The following is a 17240-nucleotide window of genomic DNA, read 5'->3' as shown; positions in this document are numbered from 1 at the left end:
TACCAACTTAGAAAGCACCTCACAGAGCAATGATGCCTTCCAGCTCATTAGCTACCCATTACAGAAATCGATAATCACATGATCCGTCCCCGCTTATTGGTAGCGAGCCCGATTCATAACTTTGCACATTATCATCAAACACCAGGAATCGATGGCATGACCTAGCGAATTCTGATACAGGCTACAGAATCTCGTGATACGTTCGTCAACGTGTACCCAGAAGTTAGTGTGTCACAACATATCCATGCTTACAGAAGAAAAACATCAATTCAACGGCTATCCGAGACAATTGCATCCAAGCAAGGAACAGATATCCAAACTCTGTGGGGCAAAGGCGAAATGATTGATTAATGTATCTCTCTACAACGTATATTCTTCACAGATCTATCGCCAACGTGAGATTCCTGGACGGTGGTAAATACTGGACATCGCGGTTTCAGACTTATCGAACCGCCCAGTCATATACTATCAATCATCGAAATATACAATCAAGGACAAAATCAACAACGACTACTACTACCTCCAAGGCTGAAGGTAGAATCAATATATCTAGGAATCCAATCACCAACAAATCTGAAATGAGGATCGCAACCCTGCAATTTGCGCCACAACTGGGCGATGTTGAGGGGAATATCAAACGCGCAGATAGGTTACTCAAGCTAATACCACCGAATGCTAATGATGGATATGCATTTGATGATGAGGAGGAACCCGGCATTGAGGAGTTGCGACCTGATATTCTCGTATTGCCAGAAATGGCATTTTCAGGTAATACATATCCTGCCAAAAAGGCTGAACAGACGTGTGCTAATCTAATTGAGTGAGTTAATAGGGTACAATTTTCCATCACTAGAAGCTATAAGGCCTTATCTAGAGGTTCAAGGCCATGGTCCGTCTGCACAGTGGGCTCGAAGAACAGCGCAACGACTGAAATGTAAAGTTTGCGTGGGATATCCTGAAATTTATCAACCAGATGCATCTAGTGCAGATGGCAACAATGAGAATGAGAATGGAAGTGGGTTAGTTGCAAATTCGGCCAAAATGTATAACTCCCTACTAGTCGTGGATGAAGCAGGAGAGGTTATACACAATTATCGAAAACGGTTCTTGTATTACACGGACGAATCCTGGGCGAGTGAAGGTGAAGCAGAGTGGAGTTTTAAATTCCTGGAATTTCAGCCAGTGATGTTCGATGCAGATACGACATCATTGCTTCCAGAGTCCAGCAGAAATCCGATACAGATTCCAACCACATTCGGAATATGTATGGATATCAACCCGTACAAATTCGAGGCACCATTTGACGCCTGGGAATTTGCATATCGAGTACTGAACTCCCAGTCACATCTCGTTATTATCTCCGCAGCTTGGCTTGTAAACGATGCGACTAGCATCATGGGCAAACCCAGCCAGTTGCCTGACATGGACACATTCAATTACTGGATTCGTAGATTTTGGCCTTTACTCGAGAAGAAGATCAACTACGGCGATAAACAGTTAAACGGCTTTAGTTCTTCGACAGAGACAAAAGTCATTATTGTTTTTGCTAATAGAACTGGTGTCGAGGATGGGGGGCCGGGGTGTCTCATTCCGATAGCAACGTATGCTGGGACAAGTACTGTCGTTGCAATTACGCAGAAGCATGAATCTTCCTCGCTGGATGTCAAGATTCATTGTTGGGGTATCAAGGGTTCGAGAGAGGAAGGTATCTGTTTTGCAGATACCGAGTCAGAACCCAAGATGACATTTGTCACGAAAAGATCTGATGACCCGTCTGATTGAATAAGTCACAAATTAGCTTTCCTCCACATAGACACAATCAAAGTCGATCTTCTTCAGCGACCGAGTATTCTTGGTTTGGCTCGGACTGAAGTGGTCTATCGACAGTGACTTCCAGATTGGGAAACATGATATACACCATCAGGTTTGTACTAAAGTGAGTCATGATGGAAGGGTTCATGTGACTATTGGCACATCATTATAATAAGTGGATCAATCGAATAAAATGTGCTTATTAAGGTGTACTCATTTTCGTAATCAATGAGCATAAGCCCTAAGTTGAGAATATCTTTCAGTCTTGACTGTCTCTACTTTCAAGGATATCCATACTGATTTTAGGGTAAATCATTCCCTAATCTCTGGCAGTAGAACATCGTGTCTTCCTCTATTGATCCAGAGTCGACGATGTCATCAAACACTCATGTTTCACCAAACATCAAAGTCTTACCTCTCTCCACAAGACCTGATTGGTAGGGTAGCTTGCAGTACATACAACCTCAAACTTATCCAGAAATGCAATGAGCATGTGATGCTCTCAACCCTCCATATCGAATATGGTGGGGTACACACATAATAATCGTTTGTTTTTGGCTTTTCTAACCTTTTGCTATGAAGATAAGATCTTCTTGCTGAATGAATGTGAGCTAACGAGATCTGAGATGTGCCCGGGATCCTAGCTATTGCAACAGCGTATGAAGATGGAGTTAATCCATGCAGGGTAGATTGCATCTAACTGCATAGCACACCCTCTTGTCACTGACGAGCAGTTACACAAGTATACGGTGACAAGTTAGACAGTCCCTGACGCCCGTCCCTGTTACGAAAGGGTCGGCCCGATAGCACCACCTCTCTCCTTTCTTTTCTTCGGTTCCAGAGTCATCTGCCATGACTGACCACACACATAGACATACACAATTCCAGGCCACTCTGGACCTGCACAACCCGGATTTCGTATGTCACCTTATCTGTATCTGATGGAGGGCTAGGGCCGGCACGTGTGGGCACATCACGGGCTTCTGGCCAATAAGAGCTGTAGATCGGATGATCTGACCAGTGACGGCTGAGCCACGGGATCGACACACATGATCAGAAGTTCAGAAGAGATACACCATGGATAAGAGATCTAAAATAGTGGTAAATTCATGCAGATTATATGCTTGACTGAAAACTAAAGGGCGAAAATGGCATAGAAAGTGTTGGTGTTGACGAAAATTACTTGCGTTTTTCGGTGGCACGGGCGGATCTCATTGGCTGGGATTGCCTCGGTCAGGTGATCGACCCAAAACAGTTCGGCACCTCTGGTCTGTCTGCCTCGCCGCACCGTCCATAGGATGTCTGCCTGAGGAATAAGTAGCCCTCGCCACGTGAGTAGCCCGCCCTCTCTCTCTTCTACTCTACTTCACTTCGCGATTCTACACCAGCATCCAAAGCAAGATTCCTATGATTCTTTATTTCTTTATGTTCTCATAGTTCCCTCATCTCTCAACCATATTCCGGAAACTTTTTTCCCTCCCTTTTTCTCAGATTCGACTGTTTATTTTTCGCTTCTCGAATTTACCTGATTCGGTTTCGAGATATTCGGCCCATACTCACCTGATTTCCCGTGACTTCTTGTCAGGTGATATCGAACAAACACCAAAGATTACTGATTCCTTCTAAGGTACGTCTTCTCTCCACTTTGCTTTTCTTCAAGTCTATCATCATCACCATGCATCGCTGCACCACGAGCTAGCTATCGAGGCAAGAATAAGTTATCTTCCATGCATCATGGACACTGTTCTTGCCACGTTGTTGCTCACGGTCGGCGATGATGCTGTCTTTCGCGTTGGTCGCGTTCATTACGCGGTCGCATCAGTAGCTGGATGACGGTAGGTAACAATCTATGTGACTATGGTCTTGCTCTTTGATTCTCATGAAAATATTGGTTAAGTGTCTTATGAGAAACAAATGAGTTTTTGATCGCGTCCATCTTGTTACCTCTTATTGCCAGCTACGTGTGGTTGTCCGATGTTTACCGACGCGTTCCTCACCCCGCAATACAACGCCTGCCTACCTTGAGCATTCAGCACAATATTGGCACGGCACATATATTTTCTTTTCGATTTATATTTCACGAATTAACACTAATGTGACATCAGCTGAATCGCTGCAAAGCAGCAGAGAATATTCAAAATTGACGCGACGGTAGACTTTACCGGTCCAATCACCTCGGTATGCTATTTGTTAGGATAGGTTACTCATATGCGATTTACAGTTCGCTCATGAATAATCCAGTTTGAAACGAGTCTGGACACTATGTCTGACAATGGCCTGACCAATGCCGATATTAACGGCAACAACAAACGGAAGCGCGAAGACGAGGATAGCGCCGGGCCTGACCCTCAGCGCTTGGCGACTTCCCACGGCAATACCAATGGCAGTATTCCTGGCCTGGCCAGTCCTACGGATACACAAGCCTTTACTCATTCGGCGCTGGGCCACTATGACGGCACATCGTCTGATCTGAACATTGACGAACAGCTGCTTACGCATGTTGCTCAGTCGAACGGCATGCCGGATGATAATACATTGACTGCGAATGCGAAAGCCGCCCTTGCTGCAAATTCACAGAATAAATATCCAACTGGCCCTGATGGAGGATTTGATGGTCAGATAACGCATGGTCTCCCATTTGCCGACCAACTCACCCACGCTACTGGCGGCCTTACTTCACACGGACCACATGAGTCAACGGCGGCTGCTGTATATGCCGCCCGTGAGGCTCAGAGTATGACCACGAAGCCTACTGTGGGGTCTCCTGAATGGCATGCTCTGCGCAAGAACAATCACAAAGAAGGTGATTAGAGCTTCTGTCTGCATTCTTTTACCGACTTACTAATATGTAATAGTTGAACGCCGTCGACGCGAGACCATCAATGAAGGCATAAACCAAATAGCCCAGCTGGTGCCCAATTGCGACAAGAACAAGGGAGCCATCCTACAGCGAGCTATAGAGTACATCTCGCAACTCCACGAAGAGAAGAAGCAAATGAACACGCGCTGGGAACATACCAATCTCACCACACAACAAGCCCTTGCCGAAATCCAGACACAGAATGCCAAATGGAAAGCGGAAGCTAACCGACGAGGCGAGGTTGCAATGAAATGGATTCAACGTTGTCGAGAAGCGAATCTCAAGTTTGACGACTATGACGACGAAAAGGATCTGGGTCAGCTGGACACTGACCATACTCAAAATGTCTGATGCTTTTAAGGGCTTGTTTTCTCACGTGATCAGTCATGTGATGCGTTGGCATTCAACATTTCTCAGTTCTCTGCTACACTGTTCTGCCGGGTGGTATTCATTATCCTGTGAGACTCCGCGCGACAGTCTATCTTCCCGTCGCACTGGGAGCGGGCTTCTGTATGGGCGTTGTGGACCGTCTCAACGGGAAAAGAGATTTTCTTTCCTGCGGCCCTGAGATCAGGTCTCATTCAATCTATTCACTTCTTCTATTTGACTTGTATCTCCATGTATGCTCTTTCTTTCATTATCGGGACTGGGAAGGCGAATCAGGTGCACGGTTATTTGTCTTCTTTTCCTACTCGGTTTTATTCATCAGGATTATCTGGCGGTATTGATACAACTGATTGTCGAGGTTGAAGATTTGTTTGATGAAGTGGATGTTTTATTGTTCGGTTCTTTTCATGATATACTCCGTATGTTTATGATATCTGCTAATCTAAGAACTTCTATATGACATGGACCTATGAATGGTCATAGCTTTTAGAGATTTCTCCTTGATTTACTAATGAATTTCGCTTCCATGTCATGACTCATTGAATTGCCATCAAGTGTTTTGATACCTAATATCGCTCGCAAAACCTCAAATCGGTGTGACCGCTCATATGTTGACCATCCGAAACCTAAATCAGAATCCTAGCCATGACCTAAATATCCGCCGATCCTTAGATCGAGGCTTCTCATTCATTCATCTCGCCTCCGTATATATCATAGACTACGGAGTACTCCGTACTCGAGGTCTTATGAGACAACCGAATTCGCTTAAAAGACCTATAATCGGTTTCAGCGCTCCATCCAATCATTCTATTCTATTAGTCAGCCGTACGTACATTCCAACGGTGAAAACGGAGCAATTAACCCCCGGAATCCGTTCCCTCGTTTATTTCGTATTCGTAATTTACACCGTCGGGGACAGCCGAAGTTTGAACGGGGAGAAACTTGATTTGTACGATTTCATTACGATCGCATACATACATACATACATACATACATACATACATACATAACGTTCTGTTTCGGACGTGAGGTCGCTCGGAAGCGAGTTCTGCTTCTGCCTTAATGTATATACAAGTATGTATATGTTTTAGTACGTACTGGATTGTTAATAATTGTACGATTGATGAGTAGGCAACAGAGAAATCCAGATCTTGTCATCGGATGTCACCCAAGTCGATGCCGAATCAGATTGATTTGCGATCAAGCAATAAACACTACGTATGTCCGCGATACAAGTGGGGACACATAAAACTCAGCATAACGTCTTGGTAATTACAACGAATTAACCACACGAAGTAGGTGATTCGAAGTCAAACGCTTGAAATTTAGTATTTATGCTGTACGGAGTATTCTGGTACGGATATGTCTGGATTGTTTTCGAACTCCGACATGATAAGCTGTCATTCTGATTGGGTGCTAAACTCGGAAGTTTCCAAATACAGTAGCTGCGGAGTTTAGAGACGGGGTTTAAAGACCCTGGCCTGGTTTTTTTATTTTCTTTTCTATGACAATCGATCAGTTAATGTGGCATATATATATCCTGGACGCCTGCCCAGCTCTGTTTCATTCTTACTTTGCTCTTGCTTTCTGATCTATACAATCTGTCAAAGATCTTGAGAGTCCTGTTGCAGAAACTTGGAAGTGTCTGTCGATACCACTATGCGGCCCCGATGACTTGGACCGTTACGCTATTCTATTTCCGAATACCATCAGCATCCATCGCCAGCTTTCATCTATACTCCTTGCCTATAGGTATCTTACATATGTCCACGAAAGATTATGAATGAGGCCATCCCGCGTCCCTCTAAACATCTGATCCAAAAACAAAGACGAGTCGAAAACAAAAGTTTGCAATATATCAATACAGATACGCATGTCGGAAGCCAGGGAAGAGGGTAAAATACCCTCTACCAAGAGACCATGGCTTTCACGACTGAATCCTCTGAAGAGGAGAAGACCGCCCCCGATTCCCGACGAGAGGGTGGAATCACCCGAATACAAAGCTAATATCGCGAGTTTGATTACATGGCAATGGATTAATCATCTCATGTTTGTATGTGTTTCCGTTATATTGCATGCTTATTCTTACATCGTATAGGTCGGGTACAATAGACCCCTTGAAGAGAATGATATTCCGCGCGTGAACGCCAGCCGCTCAATCGATGTGATTGCCACGAAATTGCAAGCAAACTTTGAAAAACGAGTAAAATCCAAATCGAAACACGCGCTTGTCGGGGCCATCTATGAAACCTTCAAATTCGATATTGTCCTCGGCGGCGTGTGCTGTGCGATTGGAAGCGTGACACAGATTATATTACCATACCTGTTGAAATATTTGATTGCGTTTGCGACGGATGCGTACCTGTCACGGTATACTCATCAGCCAGAGCCGTCAGTTGGGAAGGGTCTCGGATGGGTTTTTGGTTTATCGGCTATGCAGATTCTGGCGAGTATCGGTAATAATCAGTTCATGTACCGAGGAATGGTGGTTGGAGGCGAAATTCGTGCTGCTCTTATTTCGCTTATTTTCAGCAAGGCGATGACCATCTCCGGCCGAGCAAAGGCTGGTTGGAAACCGTCCAAGACGCCCCCGGCTGATATTACCCCTGGAAGCGACGAAGAGAATGCATGGTATGCTGAACAGTTGGAGGAAGCTCAGATGAGTGTACAGGGGTGGAGTAACGGTCGAATCATCAATCTCATGTCTACTGATACGAATCGTATTGATAAGGCTGCCGGTTGGTTTCATTTCATCTGGACCATTCCTCTGACCGTTCTCATCACTATCGCTCTCCTCCTGGTCAATCTGACGTATAGTGCCCTTCCTGGTATTGGACTCTTCTTCCTTTCAGCTCCGCTCTTAGCGTTGGCCGTGAAACGAATCTTCCAGACTCGAGCAAGAGTCAACAAATTCACCGACGAGAGAGTCAGTTTGACCCAAGAAGTTCTTCAAGCTATCCGTTTCGTCAAATATTATGCTTGGGAATCGGACTTTCTGAATCGTATCTCGGCCATTCGCCACAAGGAAATTCGCGGCGTGCAGGTCATGTTTATGATTAGAAACCTCTTAACTGCAATCGGTACCTCGGTTCCAATGTTTGCGTCGATGTTGGCTTTTATTACATACTCTCTTACGAATCATTCGTTGGTTCCTGCGTCTATTTTTTCGTCGTTGTCGCTTTTCAACGGTCTTCGACTCCCGGCTATGTTATTGCCCATGGTTATCGCCTTGGTATCGGATGCTTCTTCGGCTGTCACCAGAATCGAAGAGTTTTTGCTTGCCGAGGATACGCAGGTTGAAATGCAACCACAGACAGTCGACAGCGAGAATGCGGTTTCTATGGTGGACGCCGCATTTACATGGGAAAAGGCTGTTGATGATAAAGATCATAAAAAAGGGGCCCTAGGCAAGGAGGCGAAGAATAAGAATAAGAAGAACAAGAAAGGCGTGGGAAAGACAGAGAAGATATCCGAAAAGACAGAGAAATCCAGTGAAACATCCTCAACGGATGGAGACGGAAAGGCTCATGAAGACGCGACAGCAAAAGAACCGTTCAAGATCCACGGCCTCAATGTCCAGGTCGCAAAGAGAGAATTCCTAGGAGTTGTAGGAAGTGTAGGATCCGGCAAGACATCTTTCCTTGCATCCCTAGCCGGCGAGATGCGCAAAATCAGTGGAGATGCCGTCATTGGAGGGTCGAAAGCGTACTGTCCTCAAAACGCATGGATCCAGAATGCCACTGTCCAAGATAACATTACCTTTGGTCAAGAGCTGGATGAAGAGAAATTCAAAAGAGTTGTCGAAGCATGTTCTCTTCGCCATGATCTACAAATTCTTCCCAACGGTCGCTATACGCAGATTGGTGAGCGGGGTATCAACCTGTCAGGGGGACAAAAGGCTCGTATCAGCTTGGCTCGAGCAATCTATGCGGATACCGATATTCTCTTGCTTGACGATCCTCTCTCGGCTGTTGATGCTCATGTCGGTCGTCACATTATGGAAAATGCTCTCTGTGGATTACTGCAGGATAAATGCCGTATTCTCGCTACACATCAACTTCACGTTCTGCACCATTGCGACAGAATCATTATGATGGAGAATGGAATGATAGTCGCCAACGACACGTTTGATAATCTTTTCGCCCACAACGAGAGATTCAAAGAGATGATGACCACGGTGAATCAAGATCACAAGGACGAGGAAGTCGAAATGCCCGCTGCACCTGAGACAACTGTTCAAAAAATCGCATCCATCGCAAAACAGCCGGGCGAGGATCTGATTCAAGAGGAATCTAATTCTGCTTCGGGAGTGTCTACTGGGATTTATTTCAGATACTATGCAGCTGCAGGATCGGTGCTGCTTCTTCCGATGATTGTGTTGCTATTGATTTTGTCACAGGGTGGTGCTATAGTTACCAATTTGTGGTTGGCTTGGTGGACGTCCAACAAATTCCACTTCCCTACCGGAACATACGTGAGTATCCCCAAGAATCGGAAGCATATGTCGACTTGCTAACTTGCGTAGATTGGTGTCTATGCTGCACTAGGTGTCGGCCAAGCAATCCTGCTCTTCATTTATACCACTTCACTTTCCATCACAGGTACCCGATCCAGCAGACAGTTACTGAAACGTGCTATTCGCCGGGTTCTACATGCACCTGTATCATTCTTCGATACTACCCCTCTTGGACGAATCATGAATCGGTTTTCTAAAGACGTGGATACTTTGGATAACAACATGACTGACTCGATGCGAATTGCCACTATAACCATGGCTCAAATCATTGGCGTTTTCATTCTGATTATCGCGTATTACTATTACTTTGCAGCTGCCCTTGGACCCTTGCTCGTGATGTATATCTCGCTTGCTCTGTTCTACAACACATCTGCCCGAGAGATTCAGAAACACGAGTCGAGACTACGCGGACGCCTATTTTCTCGATTCAATGAATCTATCTACGGCACAGCAACGATCCGAGCATACGGCCGTTCGGCTTCGTTTGTCAAGTCCATTAATAATGACATTGATCAGATGGACAGTGCTTATTTTTTGACCTTTGCCAATCAGCGTTGGCTCGCTGTTCGACTCGATGTTCTTGGTGTGATATTGGTGTTTGTGACTGAGATTCTAGTCGTTACAGACCGGTTTAACGTCTCACCAAGTATCAGTGGTCTAGTACTGTCGTACCTCTTGACTAGTGTCCAGATGCTTCAATTCACAGTCCGACAAGCAGCAGATGTCGACAATAATATGGACTCAGTCGAAAGGATTGATTACTATGGACGACAGATCGAGCAGGAAGCTCCTGCGCATACTATACCTGTTCCAGAAGAATGGCCTAGTCGGGGAGAAGTGATCTTCCAGAATGCGCATCTCAGATATCGTCCGAGATTACCGTTTGCTCTAGAAGAATTCAACTTGCATATTCAACCGGGCGAGCGAGTGGGCATTGTTGGTCGTACCGGCGCCGGAAAATCGACTATCATCATGGCGCTCTTCCGTATGGTCGAGTTGGCAGAAGGTTGTATTATCATGGACGGTATCGATATTAGTGCTATAGGCCTGAATGATTTACGGTCTCGCATGTCCATTATCCCGCAAGACCCGACCTTGTTCAGGGGTACCATTCGATCAAACTTGGACCCATTCAATACTCGCACCGACGAAGAATTATGGGCAGCTCTCCGACAATCCCATCTCATCGACGACACTACCTCCACCGAAACGACAACCAACAAAGCAACTAATAATAATAAAACTCAACCATCCCAAATAACACTAGACTCCATCGTCGAAGAAGGCGGCAACAACTTCTCCCTCGGCCAACGCCAACTCCTCGCCCTCGCCCGCGCGCTCGTACGCAACAGCAAAATCACAATCTGCGACGAAGCAACCAGCTCAATCGATTTTGAGACCGATCTCAAAATCCAACGGGCCATGTCGGAGGGTTTCAAGGGGAGAACATTACTATGTATTGCGCATCGACTCAAGACGATTATTGGGTATGATCGGATCTGTGTTATGGATCGCGGCAGAGTTGCGGAGGTTGCGACTCCGTTGGAGTTGTTTGATAAGGGGGGGATATTTAGGAGTATGTGTGAGCAGAGTTCGATTACGAGGGAGATTATAGTGGCTTCTAAATTGGAGTCTGCTGTCGATGGGGATAAGGGGGGGATGTAAATGAAATTGTTGTATATAGAATCAGACGTATCGTCACATATAATGATAATACTTTTCGTCTTCAACAGCTTACAAGGCTTCTAGCCAGCATTTATCTAGATAATCAAAGTCTTGTCAAAGCCTTTCTGTATCCTTGGAATTGAAGTATCACGACATCTGGATCAATGAAACCATACACATCCAGTTCCTTGCATTCGTACTCCAGCAAGTTACAAAGATGACCCTAGCATCCTCCGACGAAAAGTGGACTGAATGCCTTCGACACCTTCATGCACACGAGGCTAAACCCCCCGCAAGGGACTGACTTTATTCAAGGAAATATTCCTTCCACTCGGCGAAACGATCAAATCCATAATCTCGAGACCAACCCACTAGAAAGAAGAATAAAAACCTCGGAATCACCCTGAAACATGAAAAGCTGACATGTGCAAAAGCCTGAAAAACTTGATCGGAAAGACGAAGCTGCATCTACCACTATATCTCAATTCAGATTCATGCAGGTGCGAGTCTTCTTAGTATAAGTACTAAGAGGCATTTATATTAAACCGACGCATTATCAGGGATCCTCGTGACCTTGAATGACGCGCATGTTACATTGCGCGTTAGGGCTTCGGATACCTAGGTATTGAGGCCCGGCACTGGGCACAGTAAGTAAGTATGGCTCTTGGGACGCTGTGTATAGTTCTTATTCATACACTTCGTGATAAGAAGTAAATACTCGAGTCAGACGATAGAACTGGTCCTACATCTAGAGATTCACAACTGCCGAGAATGTGCATGGGAATCCCTGCCTGGTCCGGGGAAGACCGGGGTATGAACATTGGAAACCGGGGTATTTCTTCATCGCTCGGGTTTAAAATCTTTCACATGGGTTTAATCTTTTAATCTTTCGATCTCCACTTTGATGTTTGCGGGGTATGTATATCAATAATAAGAGTTTGTTTTCTAACCGTCTTCTAATGAATCCTTCGGGCTTTGGGAGGCGTAATTCTACGAGCGAGTGATGACTCAAGTCACTTGTACGTAGTTACAACAGATCGTCAGGTCCAAAACTCAACATGACACAGCATCAAGTGTATAAGAAGATCATAGGCTACAACTCAGTGCTCTACCCCTGACTTAGCTGAGATTCAAATCAAAAGTGTCAAGTGACAAGTGATAACAAGTGGATCACAAGACTTATACAACACAAGAACTCCGATTTGTCCTGTCATTCTATACATGTTGTCTATAGCAGTTGATTGGTCATGGGTTTAGACGAGACGTGCAACAACTGCCGAGATTGACGGGGTTACATTAATTTGATCGAAAGTCGACGGCCATGCCGGGATTTCTGCAGGTTCCTTTTACTTGAATGCCTGCCCTCATTGACAAGAGAAATAATAAAGTATAAAGCTCGATATTCCCTGAATAGGAAAGCCGGCCGTATAACAGACTCATGACACCGAGGATGTACATACGTGGTCGATCCTTGATCTCTACTAGGAGGCACAACTATCGACTTCCCCGCATCATTTATTTTTTTTGTCCTTCATATCAGACAGATTATTGGTGCTAGGACCGTGACTCAATCACATCCAAGACACGAATGAACAGTCAAACGGGCAAAGAGACTGTTTGGGTAGTATTTTTCCGTCTATTCGCAATGACGGACGGCGTGACTGCATGAATTCTGTTCTAGTCCGAGTCCATTCTTTCTCCTCCTCGTGCTCGTAGTGTCCAAGATGTAAGTATAAAACCCTGTCTCAACCCTCTTCACTTCCTTCAGATGAACTAGGCACAATCATCCAGCAGCAGCCCTACAGAGGCCAGAAAGAAACCGCCAGAATGCACCACTCCTACTTCTTAAAACTCATCCTCCCCACCCTCCTAGCCCTAACCACCGCCGCCCCCTTAACCCAACGCAACACAATCCTCAACGAATTCCTAACCAATCTGTTAAAATACCTCCCCGCAATCAACACAACCATCAACGACGCAACAAGCATAATCACCGATCTAGACACTCTTCTCGCAAAACTTGTCGGCGCAAAAACCACTCAGAATCAACTCATCTCCGCCAGTACATCGGGGTCATCATGTGCGGAGTGGACCCTGATTTGGGCGCGAGGAACGTCTGAACCGGGGAATATGGGGGTGTTGGTTGGGCCGCCGTTGGTGTGGGCTTTGCAGGACATTGTGGGCACGAATGGGTTGACGATTCAGGGGGTTAATAGTTATTCGGCTTCGGTGGCTGGGTATCTTGCTGGTGGTGATGCGAGTGGGAGTGCGAATATGTTTGTCCCCTCCCCCTTTCCAATGTTTCCCAATGGTTCTGAGAAGAAGGAAAAAGGTGCTAATATGGTGAAGGGCATCACTAATCACGCAAGCACACAAATCATGCCCAAACACAAAACTCATTGCGGCGGGATACTCGCAGGGTTGTCAAGTGACGCACAACGCTATATCGCAACTGGACGCCGCGACAGCTGCATGGATTGATAAAGTCTTGCTCTTCGGTGACCCAGGTTAGTTTACCCTCTCCCAGTCATTGACAGGAACTGATTATTGTAGATAACGGCCAAGCAATCCCCCACGTCAACGCGGCAAATGTGTACACTGTCTGCCATCCTGGTGATGACATCTGTCTGAATGGAGATTTGATTCTTGTGCCGCATTTGACTTATGCTGAGAATGTGGCTGCTGCTGCTGCTTTTGCTACTGCGTAGTTGGTTAACTTGCTGAATGTGTCTGAACTGTTTCTTTCATTGTACATATTTCACCTGAGGGAGATTTGACGGACCTAGGTGTTGATTGATGCTGTTGTCCATGACTGATGGAGGAAATGAATATATGAAATTCTATGAATGACTGATTGATACCTATCGTATGCTTAGCAGGGGTCGAAGATAGACGTGAGTTCGTATCGTGCATAATTCGAATCACACTCACGTAAAGGTTAACCCCCTATCATAGGCTAGTAGACATGAAACGTACAGATAATAGACTCGGGCAAATAATGCTCTATAATCTATGTCACAAGAAAGAACAAAGTGGTATGATACATGAAAATCCTGGGCAACACCTTTCGGAAACAATCAGAAAAAAAAAAAAAAAAACACCTATTAGGCAAGTCCGCCATAGGCGGAATGACAAGACAAAACAAACTTATCAGAACACCAAACCCAGATTTAAAGTAGACTCACATGATGAAGGAAGAAAAGAAAGAAAGGCAGTTATATGAATGATCGCCGCTCGACAATATATGTATAATGCTAAATGCGGTGGGCAGGGATACCCCCGATAGATGCGGAAATGTCGAAAAAGGGAAAACAGGAGGCGGGGAGGACAAAGAATGAAGTCGAAGGATAATACCGCATCACGTAAGTCGTTAAATTGGAAGATCATAGCTCATGCTATCGGAATCGGGGCTCACATCCTTGATAGGATGAAAGAACATCGACGGCAACACTACGCGGCCATATTTCCTCTCATACTATATACGTCCAGTTAGGGTCAATCAAAAACAAAGGCGAATTGAAGACTCACGTTTGGTCCCCCTGTCGTGTCTTTTTCCCACCCAAGCAAGTTCCAGTATAATCGACCAGGAACATTGCAGCGGTAGTACCATGACAGATCCCTGAACCGTTGCTCACGGCCCCATGAAAATGGACTGTCCAAAGAGCTGCCTGATCGGCCGTTGACACCAGAGTTGAACCACCGGTCCATACGTCTCGGTGCAAGTGGTTTGTCTGACCAGATCGGGTGCGGGGCATACGCGGCTTTGTAGCCATGAAGTAGAGCCACAGTTTGAGGATTCATTTCAGATCCAACGTGGCGACCGTTCAGGTTCTCGTCGTCCATGGCAAGAACCAATCTCCTCGAAACACGGGAATGTGTAATGATAGTGGCTCTTCGTGGTGTGTCCTTGCCGAGATACCCAAACACATCATCTCTCAACACCCAGTTGGTGCGGTACGGATTGAAAATAGGTAAAAATCCAATAAAGTCGGCATCTTCGCCAACACCCCATTGATAGTTGTCGTTTTCCGGTAGAGGGACTGGCGGAGATGGACCTTTCGGAGTTGGCAGCTTACTTGCCTGCTCCGCGTATCCCAGCCGACCCCAAACACCTGATCCGCCTTTTTCCGCCACAAACTGTCGGAAGTCGGTATCGTATTTGCCGTGAATAGCAGGGATATAGAATCGCTCGCTACGCTCCCAGAGACCACGACGGGGTTGCTTGCGGCCAAATGATGCGATGGCTTCGGTGAACTCGTACATATGACCCGTGTAACGCGTGTCGATTTCCCAATTCCATACGAAATCAAATTCCGGATACTCCAAGACGAAATGTTGAATAGGAAGCCATTGCGATTGGTGGACACTTTAACCGTTAGCATTTCTACTTCACATGGAATCGGAAACTCACTTCAAAACTGCAGGGTCAAGCTTGTTGTATCGCGCAGATACCATGGCAACGTTCCACAATATTGTCATGTTCCAGAACTCCATCGGAATATAGTCGCGAAGAACCTGTTGATAAGCATCTTCTTGATCGATCGGGATACTGTCATCCTTCACATGAACGAGTAGAAAAACTTCGTACTCGCCGCCGGACTGAAGAGACAACTCCTGAACCATGGAGCGAATGACTTGCTTGTCGTTTTCGGAATACTGCTTGTCGGTATAACTGCGGATAAGAATGGCGGTTCGCTTTTCAGGGGCTGCTTCCGGGTTGATGAGATTTGCCGGGCGAGATCGACGACCAAACAACGAAGACAACCCACTGCTCTCGCTTGCTGCGGTGGTATTGTATCGACCGGCATTCATCTGCACACATTCCTGTTGTAATTTACCCCAGTTCACATTATCCCACTCAACCTTGGACGGGCGAATCCAATCAGACGAAGTGTCATCTTCTCCGTATCCGTAGGCGGCGTATCTGGTGTACCGATCGTAGGATAGTTGTCCATCGACGCCGATCACATCATATGAACCAAAACTGGGCTCGGGGAAGTCTATCACAGTTAGTCGTATTCCGTAGGAAAGTTCAGTAAAAGACATACTCTCTGGAACGCCGACATAGACGCTGACGCTGTCATCCAAGCTATCATCGAGTTTCTTGCCCCGGGGTCCGATACATGGAACAAAGGCACCCCTATGTGTACGTTTCCATTCTTCGCTGTTGTAGTCAGGGTAAGGACGATAGATTTTGGCTGACTTTGCAATGTTGGCCGACTGAACAGAGGCGCGGGGGTCGTCGAGGATATGAGAATTGTTATAGGGAGGAGTGGGAGGCTTGATATAGTTGAAGGTGGACCTGAAGTTTTTAAACTGGCTTCTGCAAGGCTATTAGTTCAGTCCCTTTTCCATATTTCGCGTGTGGTTCGACTAACGTGGTTACCGTTGCAGCCTCCTCGAGATATCGTTCTTGTGGCGTTCTGTAGTTGACTTTCACGTCCTATCCACATCCATATCATTAGCGCAACTCATTTCCGGCAACCACGACGAAGGAAAATCCAGCGTACAGCAAAAGGACGTTGATGAGCTTCCTGATCTTTCAGTTCCCCGTCATCTAACTTGTGGAATTCCCATGCGATGCGACCGTCGGGGGGACCGTCAAGGAACTCGAATTCGGCAAAGGCGAAGACAAATAACACGAAGAAGACGGATAGCGAGAGTAAGGAACGGAGACCCGTTCGAGCTGGCATCATTTTGAAAAGACCACGGACAGATGCATTGAATACGGCAGCTGTACGAGCAATAAAGGTCATTCCGGGGGGATGTTGGGTTGAGGAAAGGGAGATTTTGGAAGGAAAGGGAAAAATAACTGAGACAGTGTAAAAGGGAGGAGCGGGGGCAACGTTGGCAATGATTGGCTGGCCGACGGATGCGGCAGAACGAGCGACAGGAACAGGACAGACGGTTGAAACGAGGAATGAAAGAATGCGGTTTTACTTTTGTACAATATGAAGAAAGAGAGAAAGTTCACAGTTGAGACTTGAGAAGTTGAGAGAG

At 45.9% G+C, this 17240-nt stretch overlaps 5 protein-coding genes across 7 annotated transcripts, besides 1 other annotated feature; 4 read left to right on the top strand and 1 right to left on the bottom strand.

Moving 5' to 3' along the window:
* Nucleotides 1-150: 150 nt before the first annotated feature.
* TSTA_118860 (asparagine amidohydrolase, putative) lies at nt 151-1782 on the top strand (the record flags this gene model as incomplete). Its single annotated transcript, XM_002482069.1, has 2 exons — nt 151-768; nt 833-1782. Exons 1-2 carry the CDS (start codon nt 351-353, stop codon nt 1780-1782), a joined length of 1368 nt encoding a protein of 455 aa, XP_002482114.1. The 5' UTR covers nt 151-350.
* Nucleotides 1783-3245: 1463 nt separating this feature from the next.
* On the top strand, nt 3246-5529 carry TSTA_118850 (HLH DNA binding protein (Penr2), putative). Of its 2 annotated transcripts, XM_002482067.1 has the most exons (4): nt 3246-3439; nt 3918-3990; nt 4054-4615; nt 4668-5529. In XM_002482067.1, the coding sequence occupies exons 3-4, from the start codon at nt 4075-4077 to the stop codon at nt 5021-5023; spliced, it is 897 nt and encodes a 298-aa protein (XP_002482112.1). In that variant the 5' UTR covers nt 3246-3439; nt 3918-3990; nt 4054-4074; the 3' UTR covers nt 5024-5529. The 2 variants fall into 2 exon arrangements, with proteins under 2 accessions (XP_002482112.1, XP_002482113.1); XM_002482068.1 differs by having other exon boundaries at nt 3918-4615.
* Nucleotides 5530-6028: 499 nt separating this feature from the next.
* Nucleotides 6029-6068: a microsatellite.
* An 864-nt stretch (nt 6069-6932) lies between these two features.
* Nucleotides 6933-11283, top strand: TSTA_118840 (oligomycin resistance ATP-dependent permease yor1, putative; the record flags this gene model as incomplete). The annotated part of the gene is made up of 3 exons (XM_002482066.1): nt 6933-7112; nt 7158-9533; nt 9585-11283. The coding sequence occupies 3 exons, from the start codon at nt 6933-6935 to the stop codon at nt 11238-11240; spliced, it is 4212 nt and encodes a 1403-aa protein (XP_002482111.1). The 3' UTR covers nt 11241-11283.
* Nucleotides 11284-12575: 1292 nt separating this feature from the next.
* Nucleotides 12576-14089, top strand: TSTA_118830 (cutinase, putative). Its single transcript, XM_002482065.1, has 3 exons — nt 12576-13516; nt 13590-13747; nt 13794-14089. Exons 1-3 carry the CDS (start codon nt 13068-13070, stop codon nt 13946-13948), a joined length of 762 nt encoding a protein of 253 aa, XP_002482110.1. The 5' UTR covers nt 12576-13067; the 3' UTR covers nt 13949-14089.
* Nucleotides 14090-14322: 233 nt separating this feature from the next.
* On the bottom strand, nt 14323-16996 carry TSTA_118820 (uncharacterized protein; the record flags this gene model as incomplete). Of its 2 annotated transcripts, XM_002482063.1 has the most annotated exons (6): nt 14323-14715; nt 14769-15606; nt 15652-16240; nt 16289-16560; nt 16619-16683; nt 16751-16996. In XM_002482063.1, 6 exons carry the CDS (start codon nt 16994-16996, stop codon nt 14611-14613), a joined length of 2115 nt encoding a protein of 704 aa, XP_002482108.1. In that variant the 3' UTR covers nt 14323-14610. The 2 variants fall into 2 exon arrangements, with proteins under 2 accessions (XP_002482108.1, XP_002482109.1); XM_002482064.1 differs by having other exon boundaries at nt 14323-15606.
* Between the last annotated feature and the right edge of the window lie 244 nt (nt 16997-17240).

This window comes from Talaromyces stipitatus, genomic scaffold (genome assembly GCF_000003125.1).
Source record: "Talaromyces stipitatus ATCC 10500 scf_1105507295555 genomic scaffold, whole genome shotgun sequence".
Classification (NCBI taxonomy): domain Eukaryota; kingdom Fungi; phylum Ascomycota; class Eurotiomycetes; order Eurotiales; family Trichocomaceae; genus Talaromyces; species Talaromyces stipitatus.
Note: the sequence above shows the minus strand (reverse complement) of the source record. Positions and strands in the feature narration are given on the sequence as shown.